Raw genomic sequence first — 17,399 nt, 5'->3', positions numbered from 1 at the left:
AGGATTCAGTCAATTATCCCCAATAATGTCTGGCAATATAAATTCATTCAAAAAGAAAATATAACCATATCTGAAGAAATCTAGAAATCTAGAAAAGAGTCGGAAGTGAAAATGATAACAAAAGAAAGCGCAAAAGCGCCAAGGGACCGGGCCCGGACAGATTCTCAGATTATTAAGGCGGGCATGTGCGAACCTTAGCTTCCAAGGTTGCCAGCTTCCTCGACTTTTTCCCACCTCTCTCTTTGCTTTTTCTAACCTCCAATCCCATTCGCCAATGGCTCTTGTCTTGTAACTCTTCACCTTTCATTCTTTGCCATGGCGCCTGACGCAGAGAATTCTCCTCTGCTGCCGCAGCATCAGGACTCGGCCTCCAATACGTCACCACGAGCAAACCGGGCGCCGCGGTCGGTATCCTTCAATCCGCTCGCACAAATCAGTACCTATGGCAGCACCGCCTCTACCTCCGATCCTACATTCCGACCCTTGCAAGCAGGTTCACCTCCTGTGCAGAATGTCAACGCCCAGGGTGGCCAGCCCCGTCCCGGCAGCCAGCCTATGCTCTCAGCATTGAACAGCAAACTTCGTCGTCGCAATAGTCATGGTGCTCCTTTCAACCCTATATCGAATCCACCACATGCGGCATCTAAGATTGGCCCGCAACGAACAACCAAAAAAGCACAAAAACTAAAACTGCTGCCGGACCCTGTGACGGAAGAGGAAGAAGGGTCCGATGGAGATTTCCCCCGGGATGTCTATTCACAAATCACTCGCATCAAGGACCCCGCCGCACGAAGCCATGCTGCACGACTGGGCAAAGCCGACCGAGATCGCATACCTCGAGTGACAGCTTACTGTACGGCCAATTCGTATCGTCTCGAAGGCGTTATCAAGTTCCTCAAGTCACGGAGCAAGACTCGCGGAGCCAACCCCAAGCTGTATGATGAATGCGTCTACTCTCCTTTTGATTACCAGTACGAAGAAAAGCAGAACGCGCGGTTATTTCAAGATCCAAATGGCAATGGACACCATGAGAGGCGACCAAGTGAAAGAAGATACTCGGATAGTGCGGTGGAGGTTGAAGACAATAAGAAGACCAGAAGAGAGGACTTGATCGATCTGCACGACGAGCGCAGTCATTCAAATGATAACGAGCAAGTAGTCGTCAAAGACACTCCTGATATTGACACCACAATCCACACACCTGAGGTATTCCTCTTCGACTATGGAACAGTCGTAATATGGGGGATGACGCCCGCACAGGAATCAAGATTCTTATCCGATATCTCGAAATTTGCGACCTCTATATTGAGCCCTGATGACACGCAAATCGAGAACTTCAATTTCTACTATGCGCGCGAGTACCAGGCTAGGATCTACAACGACTTCATCTCTCTTCGCGATCCACGCAACAACATGGTTAAGCTGGCGATCTCTCATGCTCTGGCCCAATCGGTGAAGACTTCACTTTTCGAAGACCTCGTGTCAGAAACAATCACCGACACTGCACCGCTACCTGCCCAGATTGCGCAAACTGGTAGTGTCAATCTCACCCGTAGGCAAATCAATATGCAGATTGGAGAGCTTTTCATTCTTCGCATCAATATTCACTTGCAAGGATCTGTCCTCGATAGCCCCGAACTCTTCTGGGCAGAGCCGCAGTTGGAACCTGTCTACCAGGCAGTCCGAAGCTACCTGGAAATGGATCAGCGTGTCAGTCTGCTGACCGAACGGTTGGATGTCATTGCGGATCTTCTTGCGGTCTTGAAGGACCAATTGACACATCGCCATGGCGAGTATCTCGAATGGATTGGTAAGTCCCCGCAGTTATGATTTCTAACGAGCACCCATCTAACGAATATCAGTCATTGTCTTGATTGCTGCAGAGATTCTCGTGGCCGCAATTAATATTGTCGTCGATCTCTATGCTGGAGTAGACTAGAGTGACATATAATGTACTCATCAGCCAGTCCGCACTCGTCTCAACCAATCAATTGTGCTGCAAATACTAGTCTTTCATGCTATGTATTACCATCATATGGCTTATGTGCCTTGTCATACAATCCGTTCTGATTCTACATGGACAATTGCACAAGGAACACTGCACACCTAGCAGGACTCCCCAGACGACATCCCAGCCGCATAGGGTCCCAACCTCACCCACTCACCACGTCTAATCTTCCTATGTGACCATCAACTTCTGCTTTCTGTATCATCTTCCCAAACTTGTTATGTCTTCACCTGTACATGACAGAAGACATTCATACCCAGATAATCATATCCCATTCTTGTTTCCAATAGTGTGCTGTCTTTTCCTTCACTGGCTTTGGAGTTGACGAGGGTCTTTTTCCAGGAAGAAAACGGCGTTGTGGATCTGTACAGATGGTGTGAATCAAATCAAACTGCTATCGGCCTTTGCGGAATAACTCGCAGGCGCTTTCTTTCAAGTGGAACCAAGTATTCGTAGTCCGTATGCCCTATCGACCCAGAATAGTGCTATGAGGCGTCCCAAATATCTAAAGGCTAACACCAAAAGAAAGCGGCGTTGAACTGTGCTGTGAAACCCGTGGATGCCCCGTAGATGCCCCGAAACCTACAAAAACCCAGCTTTTCCACAGCCATCAGGCATCCTTTTTCCCTTCGTCTGCTTCCAACCTGCCGACTGCCCTGACTAATAGGTAACTATAACCGACCTCAGTTTACACGAGGGACATCGAAAAGCTACAGGGAGGAGCCAGTTGCTTCAACCATGCTTTCAGCATAAGATTCCCAGACAGATTTCATATAAGACATAGACGCCAGTAGACCGTAGAGTAGCGGATAGGCCCAGTTAAGGCCCATCAGAAGTAACAAGAATAAAAAGCCTGAAAACAAAGTAGACCAGGCACTACATCCGAACCCGATGCATAAAACCCTCGAAAAAATTAAAACGAACAGAAAAGCAGAGTCCCAGCCACGACTCTGCAAAGCCCAAAAAGTAAAGAAAAAAGAGAGATGCGACGAAACATAAGCCACTAAGTCTGCTCAACCTTAGCCTCCTTAACCTCCTCCTTATCCACATCCATCGGCGTAGTCCCAGACTCAGGACCAGCCTCAGCAGCAGCAGGAGTCTGGTCAGCAGAGCCACCACTACCCGTCTGCACACGGAAGGAGTGAGTAAGAGACTCCTGGGTCGGAGCCGGGGCAAGGCGGGGCAAGGCAGCAGCAGCCGGATCTGCAGATTCCGGGTGTGCATCTTGAGCAGGGAGATCATCATCCGGCCCATCGATGCCGGGGGCGTTGGACTTGCGGGAGCGCTTAACTCGTAGCGGACGTTCCTCAGGCTATACAATATAAAAAACAAAACACGTTAGCTTGGACCATGAAGACAAACAGACCAATTGAGAGAGAGGGGTGGATAGTATAAGTTGGGCAGTAAAGGTCCGGTCTATGTAAGATGATGAATTGTATAGACACGTACTGTGCGCGGCTGCTCATCGGAGCTACCCTCTGTATCGTCTTCCAGATGCAAACCAGGTCCACCCTGTGCAGGATTCATCATGGCCGCGGCGCGGGCACGCAGTTCCGGGTTTGCGGCGCCAGTCTTTGCTTCGTCGGCCATGCCGGTGACCTTTGTCAGACGTTCGAGAAGCATGCAGGTCTCCAGACGCATTTTCTGGATATATTGGGACCCGCGGCGGTTGCGGGTGCGCATGATTTCATTTTCGGCCTCGACTTCTGCGAGGCGCTTCTTCAGCGCTATGCACTTGCGCTTGTAGGCGATCTCCACGCTGGGGGGATTGGCTGGTGGGATGGAGGAGGGTTGGCGGGAGGTTTCCATTTTGGTGGTGAAGAGGGGAATGTGGGTATTGGCGTGTGAAGTCGGACACAGCGGTCTTTAATTAGGGTCCTCGGTCGGAGCTGACTCGAAGCACGATGCGAAGGGGGTGATGTGGAATATAGAGGAAGAGGAAGAAGAAGAAGAAGGAGTAAAGGATCGGATTTCAGGCAGTGGGATATATTATATTGAGCCTTGATGAATTGTTGATTGTTTGTTTGTGGCGAGGGTGAGTCGATTGACTGAAATGGTGACCCTATTGAGAAGTGCCAAACGTCGTCGGCAACAATGCGATGACCTCCAACATTATTCTGCCCCGATATCAAAGGCGGTCTACACAATATTGTTTTACAAAATGTTTATTCATTTAACTCCTTGCTATATACAATTACTCTAGAAAAAGAACAAGAAACCCCAAGAACCATGGCTATTTAGTGACCTCCAGTGGTGGGAAGACCAAGGAACACCTTGAAGGAGTCATAACTGCAGAAAGTTAGCATTGCTGTCGACGCAAATCGGGGCAGAGCAAACACTTACATGAGCCATTGGAAACCGGTCAAAGTGCCGAGCATCACAATACGGACAGGCAGACCATTCCATAGGCCAGAGAAGCCAATATTCCCGTAGATCCGGGATACAGCCGTCATTGCACCTTCACCGGCTACAAGCGGGCGGTTAGCATACATCGAGACTGCAGCAGAAAGAAAGAAAAAACCCACCTTTCCGATCAGCATTCAATTTGCTGACCATGACATCTGCTGGATGGCTAACAATAGCACAGAAGATTCCTGCAATATAACCACCCAAGAAGCTAATACCAGTCTGTGTCAATTGGCCATACTCCTCCTTGGGTTTGCCCATAGTGCGGTAGATGACCTTGACCGTCTCCTCGAATGTGGCAAACTTCGTCATAGTATAAGGGATCTGTCTGGCCCATAGAGGGTATAATCCCTTATACAGGCCACCAAAGCCCTCCTTGGCAACGATCTTGCCCCAGCCCTCGCGCATCGTGGAAGCATATGGCGGCAGCGTGGTTTGCATGCGGACCTTGATAGCCTCCATAGGACACAATGCAATATCAGCAAAGAACTCGGCAGAGGCACTAGCGCCGAGGAAGACAAGGGTGCGGTTTGTGTCTGGGAACATCTGGTTTCCGTACAAGTTCTTGAAGTACTCGTACAGACCATACTTTCCAGCACCCTGGAAGGAGTAGCCCAGGAACGTGGGCGACCAGCCGAAGAAGACGCCGCGCAGGCCTTCTTTGGAGAAAATTGTTCGCCATGCTTGGATGTTGGAGGAGTAGATCTTTGGATCAACTTGCCGGCGGCATTTTACGAGGTCGAGAGGCGTGACGGCTGTATGGGTTGGTCCTGTGTGGAATTGGGTGTCAATTGGGTGCGTTAGTTATATATTGGAGAGTTTTCACGTACCACAGGCTAGAGAAATATATTGTTAGCGCGTGCTTGAGATGGGGGGGGGGCTTTGGACATACCAATGATTCCTCCGACACCACAACTGAGGAAGTACTTGAGGGAATTGGGTTCGATCTTCCCAAGGGGGAGCCTGCGTTCTTGGGTAGCCATGGTTATAGGTTTAAGATTGTAAATATTTGCAGGAGAGAATTACCAGAACAATAAAAGGATAAAAGGTATACACAATTAATCCAATCATCCAAGAATTGTACCTTGGAAGAGTTGGAGAACTATGCCGTCAGTGATCGGCCTGATCTCCGCACTTCCTGAACCTTTGGACCATCCATGGATACTATCTTCAAATGTTCGTATAGTTTACACTGTTATTGATTTAATTCGTCTACTTTTACTATGTTAAATTCATTCCCTAGATATTCTTCTATCCTTCTACATCTCCTGGCATTCAAAGTGTTCACCATGATCCAATATCGATGACGTCAATGATATCCGGCCCGGTACTACAGTAGTACTTCGTACACGAAAGCCGACTTAGCCGGAGTTCTGCATAAATAATACATAGGGAGCTCTACAAAATTATGAAACTGCGTTTATCAATGCTTACAACTGACCTGAGAGCTGCAACCTTTGGCTTGAGACATACAGCACCTGGAATACTGACCTCTTAGCATCGCAATGGTTTACGTACGATAGATAGCTTGGAAGTCTTCAGTTAGGACAATGCATTATAGTCATCTCCAAAGAACTTCCTTATAAAGAGAAACTGCAAGTAGGAGACCAAGAAAGCGACAGATATAGCTAGATCTCAGGGAAACAGGTCCAAGGCCTGGTAATCTCGTTCCTTTTCGTGAAGACCCAGAGATAGATCTTTTATAAGATGGAGTATGGCTGTGGAATAGGTAAAAGGCAAGGGAAAGGTTTTACGTCAGAACCAATATCAATATAGAACCCTTCTTGGATTAACTGCGTCAATAACTACATGACTATGCAGTTGAGGTTATCCATACATTTCGTATAGATGCCGTGTTTATCAGGCTTCTACAAACATTTAGCTCTGTGAAGACCGTCTCTCTCTCTGGGTCTCATAGATTCAAAACACTACATATGCATTTGTATATATAAATCTTACAGTTCTTTCCATGGTATATCTTTCCGATTGTGGGAGCTGAGAAGTGTTGCACGCTTTTGGTTTTTTACATCGTGTTTGAACGTGTATCACTTTTATTGCTCCTTTGTTGACAACGCGTTTTCATCTCCTGAAAACTCCATTTTTACTGCTTCCGCCTCAAGTCCCATCAATCGCCAACTTATCACTATACGAACCCGGATGACATGGGTCGCAAAGAGAGCATCTTTGAGAACCACCTCGCCGAAGCAATACTCAAAAGTTCCGACAGTTCTGAACTCTCCAGTCCAAATTATCCCGGTTCCCTGCAAGGCTCCGAATATGGTAGCAGTGACGATGATGCGGGTGATTATCCATACCGGAACGACGGAGAAGACGGGACTCAGGTCGTGATAACGCGTACGAACCCTTCCGCGAAGAAAGACCCTGGCCCGTCGGTCCGAGTCCGTACGGCCGCGGAACTCGATGCCGTCATCAAAGCACAAGTCGAGGACGGTGAGTATCACATTCATTCTTTTTTCTTCTCTAAAGCACTTGCATTCGCTAACAGGCTTGTTACAAAGCTTCCTTCCCCGGCCTAGACACTACAGGATTGCCCCTTTTGCGCAATTTCCTAACGGCGTTCGAACAGAAAATCCGCAATTTACTCCCGCAGCGAACCGAACTGGATTGGAAAAATGGTGTACCCAGGCCAGTGAGGTCCGCGGTGACTCGGCGTGCAGCACATGGACAGCTGTGTGGTGTCGAAGCTCCAGCGGATCAGAAATGTACGGCGTGTGCCCAAGGCAGAGCGAACACGTTCGAGAATTGTCGGATCGTTTTCGTGAACACCGAGGCTCAATGGATGTGGGCTTGTGCTTCCTGCATCTTTACGGGAGCAGGCCATAAATGTTCTTTTCGTACGTTGTCCCCTAGACCGTGGGCGAATTACGATAAAACTGACGTACGAACAGGTCCTGATCAATCTGGGAATGTGGCCCCGTGGGTTATCGCGGCCGTGGCTGAACGTCAGCCTTCGAGTCCATTGCTACAAACATACTATGCCAGGAAGGATGCAGCTGCCACCAGCAAGCCCGCAAATTTAACTATTAGTCGGAAGCGCCCTGCGGCTGTGGCCAAGTTGAACCCCGAACAAGTTGATCAAGCGCCCGAGCTCGCAGAACACGAATACACACCATCTCGACATGAACTGCCGTCCTCAACAATTCAACCTGCCAAAGAAACTCCACGCGTGCGCGAAGCCGCCGTCTTAAAGAGGACACCCGCTACTCCGAAAGTTGCAGACAAAGAGCAACCTGCCAAGCGCCGCAAGTCAGAGGCTGGTCCCGCAAATGCCAGCGAGGGTACCACTAAGGATGAACCTAAGCGCCGCAAATCAGAGGTTGCCCCTGCAAAAGCCAGTGAGGGTGCCAGTAAGGATGCACCTCCAAAACTCAAGAACGGAGGGCTCCCATTCAACGCGACCTGGTACAACTCGCCTCTTGAAGATCCGAAAGTGTATAGCATGAAGGATAAAGACTATGCCCTTGATACCTACAACGATCTTGCAGACCTCATCGCGCGCGTCACGGAGGATCACGGTCGTATGAAGACAGCGCTTCTCAAGAAAGGATTCTTGCTGGAGTCGGATGAGGAGTCAGAAGAGGAGAACGTGTTTGCTGTGGATTGAACGCACTCAGAAGGGTTTAATCTTCTTTTCAGAGCATGATACGGCTTCCCTCCTTGGCGGACCGATCCATTTGGCTTCCAAAAGATGTTGTTAGGTAGAATAGCTAAGATTTCTTTTTGTATGTCTTTTCAGGATATCTTTTCTCCCATGTCAGCGTTATAGCCAGAAGTATGAAAATCAACAGCTGCAGAATATAACTATCCAGCATAGCCCTCAGATCCCGCGCAATGGGAACTCCAAACCCATGCATCAAGTTTGGTTACCAAGATTGCACGCACCGCGTGGTAAGTTTCGACCAAGAATTTCATCTTGAGTGTCATGTCGCTCTCCGCGGATACGCTCCGCCTCACGATCAAGAACCAATGCCAATTTAATGCCGAGCGTGGATCCGACACGAGACAGCACTGTGCGAATCAACTCCACCTGCGACGGAGTCGGCATGCCGGAGGAGAGGATATACCAGAGGGGCCAGAGCAAGCCGTAGCCCTGTGCAGCGCGCATTTGCCACGCGCCATCTGATTTAGTCGGGCGGCCGAGGGAGTCGACGTCAGAGAGTGCGAAGGGGATGCTGCGACAGACGTCTGTGGTCATTTCGCGGATGATAGCTCTCAGGGCTGGCTCGTCGAGAACGGACTCGGACTCGGGCTCAGAACTGCTGGTATCCTCGGGACTGGAGAATTGCTTGTTGGCCGCTTTGATGGAGACAAGTGTGCTATTTAGGCCGAGGAGAAGCTGTTGTATCATCACGCGCACTGCGCGGTAGTAGTTCCAGACCACGGCGTTGTGGATGCGGTTGTAGGTTAGAAGGGGCTGGCCCTGTGCTGAGTAGACGACTAGTGGGAGCCAGCGGTCTGGGAGGGTTTGTGTCCACTGGGAGAGTTCGATGTCGTACTCGCGGCCGGACGCGATCCATGATTCGACGGCTGCTTGGTCTGGGGGCTTTGGTGGAAATCTTATATGCACGAATAACTGGCAGAGCTTTGATGCAGTGAGCATGAGCCGCTCGACTGGTAGGTTGATGTCTAGCATGCCGAGGACCCATTCGTTATCGAAGCGGGGCTTGTCTCCCAGTGCGAGGATTTCAACATACTATACAACGGTCAGTCTCGGATCTAGACTCAATCATAGAGGCCCGGTCCCGATTTCAGAACCGTACGACAAACCTACCGTGTGGGTATAAGCAAAAGTAAGCATATCTCGACCACGTTGATGACCAATAAGTGTATTTCCGCGGAGCTTCGTCAAGAACTCAAAACCGGCTGTATGCGAGCTGAACAATCCATTCCGTTCGCCCGAGATATCCTCATACAAGGAAAGCAAAACAACCGAAGCAAACGTTTCATCCTTAACCGCATTAGCCGGCGACGCTAACGCTTCCTGCAAACCACGCAAGGCCCGCCCATAGCCTTGCCGCGCCTTGTTCATGAGAGGCGGGGCATTTTTAGCACTAGCGAGGGTCATCAGGGCCGTAGCCTCAACCGCCCACCGCAAACAGGAAGACGGCGATTCGCTCTGGCGCCCGAGCTCGCGCGCATACAGTGGGGGCAGATAGTCGAGATGTCCGCCTTCCTCGGCATCGGCTTTGATGGTGTACTGGTCGAAGAAGTAGCACAGTGCTCTTTGTTCCCAGCTGGAGTCAGCGGGCGAGTATAATGTCAAAGTAGCCTTGCCATGGTGCCTCCCATGCGGGCTTGCGCGTCGGCGGCGCGAGACGGCTGATATAGATGAGTCCGAGGTTGAGGAGCTGCCTTGCGTAGAGGTATTGCTGCGAGTATTTAAGTTGGCACTGCTTTTCATGAGCCGCTCGACCTTCCTGGTCTCGTTGCGGAAGACAGCATCCGGCCGGTACCCTGGACATGGGCGGCCATAGATAATGCAGTTCCGGCACTCCGGGTGTGCTTCATCGCACTTGAAGGGACGATATTTAGCATTTGGATTTCAATGTATGCAAATAAGACTGCATAGTATAAACACAATACAGGTTCATTGGCGGGGTAAATCGAAAAAAATGTTGAAGCCCGGGACATACCTTTATCTTCCGCTTGCGACACAGGTAACATCCGGTACTGGGCTTGCCCCCATACACCATTGTTCACCCGCGGGCAGTCGTCCGAGGAACCTCTAATTCTTGCGAATTCTTTGATAGAAACTGCGAAGGGGGCTTCGAGTTACAGATCAGGTCGGACTCGATCTGGGTTCCACAAAGGTCAAGGACGGCCGTGTGTCATCGGCTGTAACTGGATCAACTCGGCTGCCTAGTCCGAGCAAAGCAAATACACATCTTAAAGGATGTGCGGATGGCTTTTCTAGAGCAACGGTGTCGTGTGTTTCAGTGACTAACGCTCGTGTTAAGGTCTAAGAGCCGTTAAATTCAACCCGCGACATTTCCCAGAGGACCAGCTCGGAACCCGCGGACCCCGGGGCCGAGTAACCCGCTTAGTCATGAGCCAGGTGGTCTGCCCAGTGACCAGGAGGTCAAAAGTGACGAGTTGGACGTTTGGGAATGTAAATGATATAGATTCATCGGACTAGATGTTGTATATATAAATCACATTCCAGGTGTTTCCAAAAAAGAAAGGTATCATATGCTCAACCACCAACCACTCCGAAATGGCCGATATAGAATAAAAACAAAGAAAGATCTCACAACTCCAGTATGGCAACATCAGCAGTCTGGACAGAGAACCACGACAGTAACCAAACAGATTTGCAACACCAAATATGCAGCCGCTTGGTGCTCTAGAAACACCTAGGTAGGAATGCCGGCAGTTCATTCTGAAGACAAAGCACCCACTGTTGACCAAAAAAAAAAAAAAAAAAACACACCGCGCTCAAAAAGATGAAGATAAATATGACAAAATAAATGGATATGCATAATCGTTAGATGGCAGGATATCAAAACACATTTGGGTCAGATCAGACAAGATCAGACCAGTCAATGCTAAAAGATTAGGAGGGCGCGTCTGGCATAAGAGCATCACTATCCGTGCTTGATGGTATCGGTGGTGGAGGGACGGAGCAGAGGGTTCGACGTCGAGTTGGAACGGCCAATTCCCGATCATCAACAGAGCTTATGCCTGGGGTGCTTAAAGCACTCTCAATGGCTGTATCATCGTGGTCTTCTGGTGGTGGAGAGAAAGACCAGACCTGCGATATATATTAGAAAACATATTCCCATAAAACGGGACGTCACGTACCTCCATAACCGTCCGCCCAGATCGGCTTGCCATAATTACTGCTTTTTCATCCTCAAAAGCAACCCTCCAAACCGCCTCGGCCGGAGTAGAAAGCTCCCGCAACAGCTGGCCAGTCTGTAGGTTCCAAACCTTGACACGGCCATCGCTGCCACCACTGACAATGCGGGTCTTATCAAACTGAAGACTGGTAACGCTGTTATCGTGGGCGGCGAGACGGTGGATCGGCGCCATCTTGGTTAACGACCAAACGCGGACAGAGCCATCGGAGCCACCTGTCACTAGCGTGTCGTCCCGCATCTGTAGTTGACCAACCAAAGACGTATGACCTTGCAGAATAGCGTGGCACTGCCCAGAGTGCGGGTCCCAGATGCGGACGCTAGTATCCAAACTTCCCGTGGCGATTCGCCGGCCGTCGAAGGCAATAGCGTAGATCTGACTGAAATGTCCTGAAAGGGTGCGAAGACAGCGTCCTTGGGAGATGCTCCATATCCGCGCCGTCGTATCATAGCTACCTGACACCACTAGATCACCATGAATGGCCAGACACCGCACGCTGGCTTGGTGTCCGACGAGGACGTTCCGACATGTCCCTGTAGCCAGATCCCATATCCGAAGGGTGGTGTCTCTGGATCCTGAGATGGCTGTATTCCGATCCGACATCTTCAAACAACGGACGGTTGATGTGTGGCCCCGAAGGAGATGGATCCCCGCCCTGTCATGCGTTAGTTCTCATTATTGTAAGCGGTGGGGGTCCTGTCCTACCCAGTAGCCATGTTCCAGACTCGAACTTCGCGGTCGCAGCCTCCGCTGACCAAAATGTCATCCCACGGGACCATCGCCCATACTCCCATTACATGGCCTTGAAGCGTCTTCTGGTTGTCACCGTTGGTATCATAGACGTGGATCTTCGCGTTATCCAACGCAACGACAATGTACTTCGGAGTTAGGTGAAGACTTGTAACCACACCCTGGTCAGGGGTGATATGGCGCTGGGTGCAGCGACCGCCTTTATTCCACGCCGACTCAACCATGTATTTCTGCTTGAACTGTGAACGATAGGAGACAGGCCGGGTCCGGCGTCTTCGGTTAAAGCTTGTCGGAGGCAACCATTCTCCGGAAAGCGTGCGGGGAAGGTCCGGTGCGCTCTCGGTGGGGTGACCATTTGACGCCGTCAAGCGCCGCTGCAACCCGCCGAAGGTGCGTGCGCCGGAAGCCGAGTCCACCGGATGCGCGGTGAAAGGGTCGACGAGGTCCCCTTCATCTTCCAGCACCCGCCGCACCGAGTATGCATGTTTCTCGCATAGGTTTTTCCAAGTTATATCATCGTTTAGTAGTTCTCGCCAACGCCGTGATACTTGTGAAGCTCGGGCGAGAGTCTTGGGGTCGTCGATAAAGGAGAGAACCTATGCAGACCCAGCATTAGCATTGAAGAATTAAAACAGACTCGGCCAAACGGCTCACTCTTAAGCATAGCTCATTAGGAAAGACCTGGAATGGGTCTTTCCTTAGTCGAGGACCAACATAACTCGACACAAAGCTTAGCTGCTGGCTGTCGCATACGTCCAGAATACCCTCCAGGAGTTTCTGTTTTCGGGCGTTGGATAGAGTTGTGAAGTGAATGCGGAGGTTTAACAAAAAGCTAGTCTCTTCATCGTCGGTCGAGTGCCAAGTTGGTGGTCGTTGATGGGGGGTAGGACTGGGCGCGGGTGTCGGGGGTGATGCGGGCGCTGAAGGAAGTAGGTTGGCGGGTAAGGAAGTGACAGTTGTCTTGGTGCTGAGTGATCTGGATGGGGTACTGGTAAAACTAGTGACTGATTCGTGGGACGGTTGGTTATGAGGGTCCAACTGGTCTGATGTGTGCGCATTCGACCCATCTCCCATGTCGCTGAATGATGCCCGATGGGAGTCCATGGCCGCAGAACAGGGGGGAGACCGCCACTATCGAGTATGATCCTCCCACTTGTCCTGTTTCTATTTATTGGTTTGACGCACTGAACCTCCTAGCGGTCAGGCATATAGTTATGAGCGAGTCGGGAGTCGGGAGTATGAGGTTCGGGGGTATGAGGAGATGCTGGCCGAGGGAAGGAGGGAGGTGAGACCAGTAATCCTCCGAATGTGTCGAGGCCGCCCAGTTTTCTTTTTCTTCTTTTCTCTTTTTATTTTTTTTATTTTTTTTCGAATATATCACTTTTCCGTTTTCTTTCATTCAATCAGAGTTCGAAGTCAACTTCCAATGAAAAAAAAAGGCGATCAGGAAAAGGGACATTTGAAGCGGAGGTGTCGTGATTCTGACAAAGCATGGCCGGGGACTAATCAGATGAGAATTGTATGGATCTTATGCATCCGGCACTGATCATCTCTTTTCTCCGCATCTTTTTTGCCTTCTGATTTGCCTGATATTTCCTTTTGGAAGTTCATGGCAAAAGAGGCAACACGGAGGCGTCGAGTACGTAAACTCGAAGGTGGTTTGGCCCAAGGCCAAGTCATTGATCTCCAGGGCTGGATATTGCGAACTTTCAAGGCAACCTGATACCTATTCACGATGCTCACGATACTCACCAATACTCATGAAAATATAGACCCAAGGCTTTGGATTGGCATGTGGCTATCGGAATTGGACCATGGAACTCGTGAACAACTCCGGGATGATTCAGACTGACGAAACTGACGAATTTTGTCATCACCGACATTATGAAAAGATAAAATACCCCCGGGGAAGGTGAAGCATCGGGGACCTGTCAGGCTTTAAATAGGGCAGAGTGACGCTACGTAGATGTGATCGTGAGATATCATGCAATTATGACCGATATAACACCCAGCAGTTATACAAGGAAATCTATTCAAAACACATCCTCCCTTATCTCAATTTATCTCAGCTAGAGTAACCCATCTCCCAAATGTATTTTGCAATGGGTATAAGCCCTCCAGAATCTAGGTGAAAAGCGAAAATGTAAAAGCACTGTGGCCTATCCCCAAGGAATACATACGGCACTTGCTCAGTGAGCATGTCCAATCTGCAAGAATAGCGGCAAGATCATGCCCAAAACAGACGCGATCAAGTCTCTCATGGACTTGTCCGATCCATTCTGGTCTCGGTCGCCATATCCGTTGATAGGAAGTTCGCGCGGGGATGAGCCCGGGCCGTTTTCCTGCATGGTGTGCATCGCAACATACCTATACAGATTAATATAAAGTAATGTACTCTGGGCGAAAGAAGACTCACAAGAAGGTACCCCCAGAGAAAAGCAGTAGCATTCCAGTGCGCCAGTGAGTTCCTGCCTCATCAGCCCCGGAAGATCCCGTCATCTGCACAAAGAGGAAAGTGGCCAAGGCACCGAAAGGGGCTGCAAGACTGAATACCAGCAAATGAGCTCTAGCGGTGCGACTTGATAACCCTTGCTTGAGCAGGACGGATGTCAATCCGAAAGATGCCGGGGCCTTATGCACCATGATCGCCAAGAAGATAATAAAACTGAGCCCGGCATCCGAGCTGGAAGCGCCTAGAGCAATACCATCAGCCGCGGCGTGGATCACTAGGCCGGTCGTGGTCGCGAAGCTGTGGCCACGTCTGGATGCATGGTTCGCATCAAGCAACCCACCCTCGCGCGACGGGGAGGAACCCCGCCGCAACCCCGATCCAAGGTTATCCAAAGAGATATGGTAAGGGGTCCGCTCGCTCTTAGACGGCGCTGCGAATTCGGGCAGTTTATCGACGAGGTACATCAAGATGAAACCACTGACGAGGGCGACTCCGACCCACGCATGCGGCGAACTCTCCTCCTCTCCGTGAATTGTGTCCTTGCCCGTTGTTTCATCTGTCGAATCCTCCTTTCGCACATAAAGTGTTGGCGACTCGGAGAGTTGGTCTCTTTCCAGAATGAGACCTGGGACAGGGGTATCGGACGGGAGGTTCAAGGCACTGTCTCCGTTGGGGACAAGCGTGGCTGCCACGGCGGGGGCCTGGTGCTGCCATTCAATAGCGGTAGCCCGCGTATTGTGTTGCTTGTGAGTGAGGGAGTTGGAGCTGTAGAGGGTTTCAATGCCCTCGGGTATAATGACGATCAACGACGTCCCCACCAGAACGCCCATACCAATGGACGATATTAAGCGGAGTTGAGAGGGGGACAGTGTAAAAGCCAGAGGTAATGAGCCGACGACAAAGGATCTGCCAATAATTCGGAGCATTAGCTTGCAATTGAACCTTAGGTTTCCAGCCTTGGAAGCACAGGTAGCTCACGTAATTGCCATCACGATGCTCAGGGCGAGCAAGGTGAATAGTCCCTCCATGATGATCTCGCAGTTCACTCTATAGACTTTCTATCATGGTGAGGGGAATTGAAGAGAGGGTCCAGAAAGAGTCTGGAGAGAGAGTGCGGTTGCGTAAGAGGCCAAGGTGTTGGAAGGATCCAGGTCGGGGGACCCACGTAGTTCAGGTACCGCTTTCAAAACATACCAGGGGGGAAGTATGCATCAAGTAGGGACAACATATGGAATATTTGGAAAAGGGATATTTCATTCGATAAGGCCCTTGAAAGGCGTATAAGGCTTAAGGCTGATTTTCTAGAACATGTTGCCAATGTTAAACATTTATGTCTATCCAGCCACATCTGGCCTTACCGGACTATAACCGGGCCGACTTGCAACCATTCCAGATGTCTTGCTTTGGATCCTGCATCTGTTCCACTTTTATTTGTCTATATATCACTTTATGTCGCCAGGAATAATCGAGTGCTATGATTCAACAGTATGAATTGTTAAAGCTAATGCAAGCCACCGTCACCCACATCGATACTCCATCTTGATGTAAAGAGCAATCATTCAGCCATGCTCCACTAGTATACATACTTGGGTGTGCGACACAGACCACAGATCGAAGACTGATCTACCCCGCGATCCTTATCGCATCTGAATCTCCAAGTCACTGCTGCCATGTGCACCCTTTGGCAGTCGGAACCCCAAGTACGGCAAATATCTTCCTGGGTGCCAGTATACGAAAAGGGCAACACACGGATATATACACAGCGCATCAAAGATATACATGGGCCACTCATGAGTACTCACATATCCCTTCGTACCTTCGGTGAATTCCACAAGTCGATAGATAGACCGAACCTGGTAAAAGTCAGCAAGTGAACAGTGGCTGAAGGTGGGGAACTGACAAGAATTAATATCGTGGTGAGATTGACAACTCGCAGTAGAGCAGGCCAGTTATTATCTTTGACAACACCATCAATGATGTACCCCTTCTCTCCAACTTTCTCATATCGCTCACTCAGAGACCTAGTGAAGCGCTTGGAAGTGAAGTTGAAACGGACAGCTGCGACGGCAAACAATCCAAAGGCAACCAGCTGGATAATGACACCCGCTTGTGCAACGTGTTTCCCCGTGTCGAGCTTGTCTTTCGCATCTTTGTCTGTGGCCTCGACTGAAGATATCATCACCGCACCGCTAAGCTGGAGGAACAGAGCGAATATATCACACCCAACGAAGATAGGTGTAATGAACCGGGGAGGTATCCAGCACAGCCGAAATGTCCTTGCCTCTTGGGGAACGACGAGGAACAGTATCCGACTAAATATGACATAGCAACACGCTGCCATGAGGACAGGTGCAAGGATGATGAGGGAAAATTGAAGAACATAAACGGGTCTCTCCGATGTGCTTTGGACTGAGGCGCATCGGGCAATGTAGCCAATTGCTTCCACTGCGTTATGGGTTAGATTGAGTGAATATGTCAGACAGACTGAATGCGCACGTACTGGCTGCTGCGAGCACCATAATGCTCCAGACCCAGGCCCGGTGGCGGATCCATTGTATAGCCGTCAATGTAAAAGCAACGGTGTAAAAGACGGCAGCGACAATTGCCACTGCTAGGGAGGGCTTATAAGCATAAAAGGAAGTTTTCATCTCGCTGTCTGTAGCACGTCCAATGAGAGACATTGTAAATGTTTGATCCAGACGTCCACGTCTGGGATGGTTGAAAGTGAAATATCCTCTCAATGATGTCTCTATTGTTGAAAGAAGGAAAAAGGATGGGAAGATCGAGATGGGAGGTGTGTGACTTTTAAATGAGCCCTAAGTGCTGGACCTCTAACCTTGGTTCACTCTCTTCGCACTCTCTCTACTCCCTCACTTTTAACTCGACAGAAACCAAGGAAGCCGT

General features: G+C 49.9%; 9 protein-coding genes across 9 annotated transcripts; 2 read left to right on the top strand and 7 right to left on the bottom strand.

Moving 5' to 3' along the window:
• Nucleotides 1-315: 315 nt before the first annotated feature.
• Nucleotides 316-1,939, top strand: N7525_009817 (YagE family protein; the record flags this gene model as incomplete). Its single annotated transcript, XM_061214864.1, has 2 exons — nucleotides 316-1,810; nucleotides 1,863-1,939. The coding sequence occupies 2 exons, from the start codon at nucleotides 316-318 to the stop codon at nucleotides 1,937-1,939; spliced, it is 1,572 nt and encodes a 523-aa protein (XP_061069295.1).
• Nucleotides 1,940-3,011: 1,072 nt separating this feature from the next.
• Nucleotides 3,012-3,817, bottom strand: N7525_009816 (uncharacterized protein; the record flags this gene model as incomplete). The annotated part of the gene is made up of 2 exons (XM_002563872.1): nucleotides 3,012-3,320; nucleotides 3,458-3,817. The coding sequence occupies 2 exons, from the start codon at nucleotides 3,815-3,817 to the stop codon at nucleotides 3,012-3,014; spliced, it is 669 nt and encodes a 222-aa protein (XP_002563918.1).
• A 428-nt stretch (nucleotides 3,818-4,245) lies between these two features.
• On the bottom strand, nucleotides 4,246-5,397 carry N7525_009815 (putative mitochondrial phosphate transporter Pic2; the record flags this gene model as incomplete). Its single annotated transcript, XM_002563871.2, has 5 exons — nucleotides 4,246-4,297; nucleotides 4,352-4,475; nucleotides 4,534-5,184; nucleotides 5,245-5,250; nucleotides 5,307-5,397. The coding sequence occupies 5 exons, from the start codon at nucleotides 5,395-5,397 to the stop codon at nucleotides 4,246-4,248; spliced, it is 924 nt and encodes a 307-aa protein (XP_002563917.1).
• Nucleotides 5,398-6,576: 1,179 nt separating this feature from the next.
• On the top strand, nucleotides 6,577-8,039 carry N7525_009814 (DUF3716 domain-containing protein; the record flags this gene model as incomplete). Its single annotated transcript, XM_002563870.1, has 3 exons — nucleotides 6,577-6,865; nucleotides 6,934-7,269; nucleotides 7,324-8,039. The coding sequence occupies 3 exons, from the start codon at nucleotides 6,577-6,579 to the stop codon at nucleotides 8,037-8,039; spliced, it is 1,341 nt and encodes a 446-aa protein (XP_002563916.1).
• A 249-nt stretch (nucleotides 8,040-8,288) lies between these two features.
• Nucleotides 8,289-10,162, bottom strand: N7525_009813 (putative C6 transcription factor; the record flags this gene model as incomplete). The annotated part of the gene is made up of 3 exons (XM_002563869.2): nucleotides 10,069-10,162; nucleotides 9,207-9,947; nucleotides 8,289-9,128 (listed from the first exon to the last, which is right to left on the bottom strand). Exons 1-3 carry the CDS (start codon nucleotides 10,126-10,128, stop codon nucleotides 8,289-8,291), a joined length of 1,641 nt encoding a protein of 546 aa, XP_002563915.1. The 5' UTR covers nucleotides 10,129-10,162.
• Nucleotides 10,163-10,988: 826 nt separating this feature from the next.
• N7525_009812 (F-box/WD repeat-containing protein) lies at nucleotides 10,989-13,147 on the bottom strand (the record flags this gene model as incomplete). Its single annotated transcript, XM_002563868.2, has 4 exons — nucleotides 10,989-11,186; nucleotides 11,237-11,948; nucleotides 11,999-12,639; nucleotides 12,698-13,147. The coding sequence occupies 4 exons, from the start codon at nucleotides 13,145-13,147 to the stop codon at nucleotides 10,989-10,991; spliced, it is 2,001 nt and encodes a 666-aa protein (XP_002563914.2).
• A 402-nt stretch (nucleotides 13,148-13,549) lies between these two features.
• On the bottom strand, nucleotides 13,550-13,926 carry N7525_009811 (uncharacterized protein; the record flags this gene model as incomplete). Its single annotated transcript, XM_061214863.1, has 2 exons — nucleotides 13,550-13,769; nucleotides 13,796-13,926. 2 exons carry the CDS (start codon nucleotides 13,924-13,926, stop codon nucleotides 13,550-13,552), a joined length of 351 nt encoding a protein of 116 aa, XP_061069294.1.
• A 306-nt stretch (nucleotides 13,927-14,232) lies between these two features.
• On the bottom strand, nucleotides 14,233-15,421 carry N7525_009810 (Mn(2+) transporter ATX2; the record flags this gene model as incomplete). The annotated part of the gene is made up of 2 exons (XM_002563867.2): nucleotides 14,233-14,410; nucleotides 14,460-15,421. The coding sequence occupies 2 exons, from the start codon at nucleotides 15,419-15,421 to the stop codon at nucleotides 14,233-14,235; spliced, it is 1,140 nt and encodes a 379-aa protein (XP_002563913.2).
• Nucleotides 15,422-16,132: 711 nt separating this feature from the next.
• On the bottom strand, nucleotides 16,133-17,176 carry N7525_009809 (RTA1 domain-containing protein; the record flags this gene model as incomplete). The annotated part of the gene is made up of 3 exons (XM_061214862.1): nucleotides 16,133-16,348; nucleotides 16,396-16,940; nucleotides 16,996-17,176. 3 exons carry the CDS (start codon nucleotides 17,174-17,176, stop codon nucleotides 16,133-16,135), a joined length of 942 nt encoding a protein of 313 aa, XP_061069293.1.
• Nucleotides 17,177-17,399: the final 223 nt, after the last annotated feature.

The sequence above is a fragment of the Penicillium rubens genome (genome assembly GCF_028828025.1).
Source record: "Penicillium rubens strain IBT 27055 chromosome Unknown utg000003l_segment0_segment0, whole genome shotgun sequence".
In the NCBI taxonomy this organism is placed as follows: domain Eukaryota; kingdom Fungi; phylum Ascomycota; class Eurotiomycetes; order Eurotiales; family Aspergillaceae; genus Penicillium; species Penicillium rubens.
This window is presented reverse-complemented; position numbering and strand designations above follow the sequence as displayed.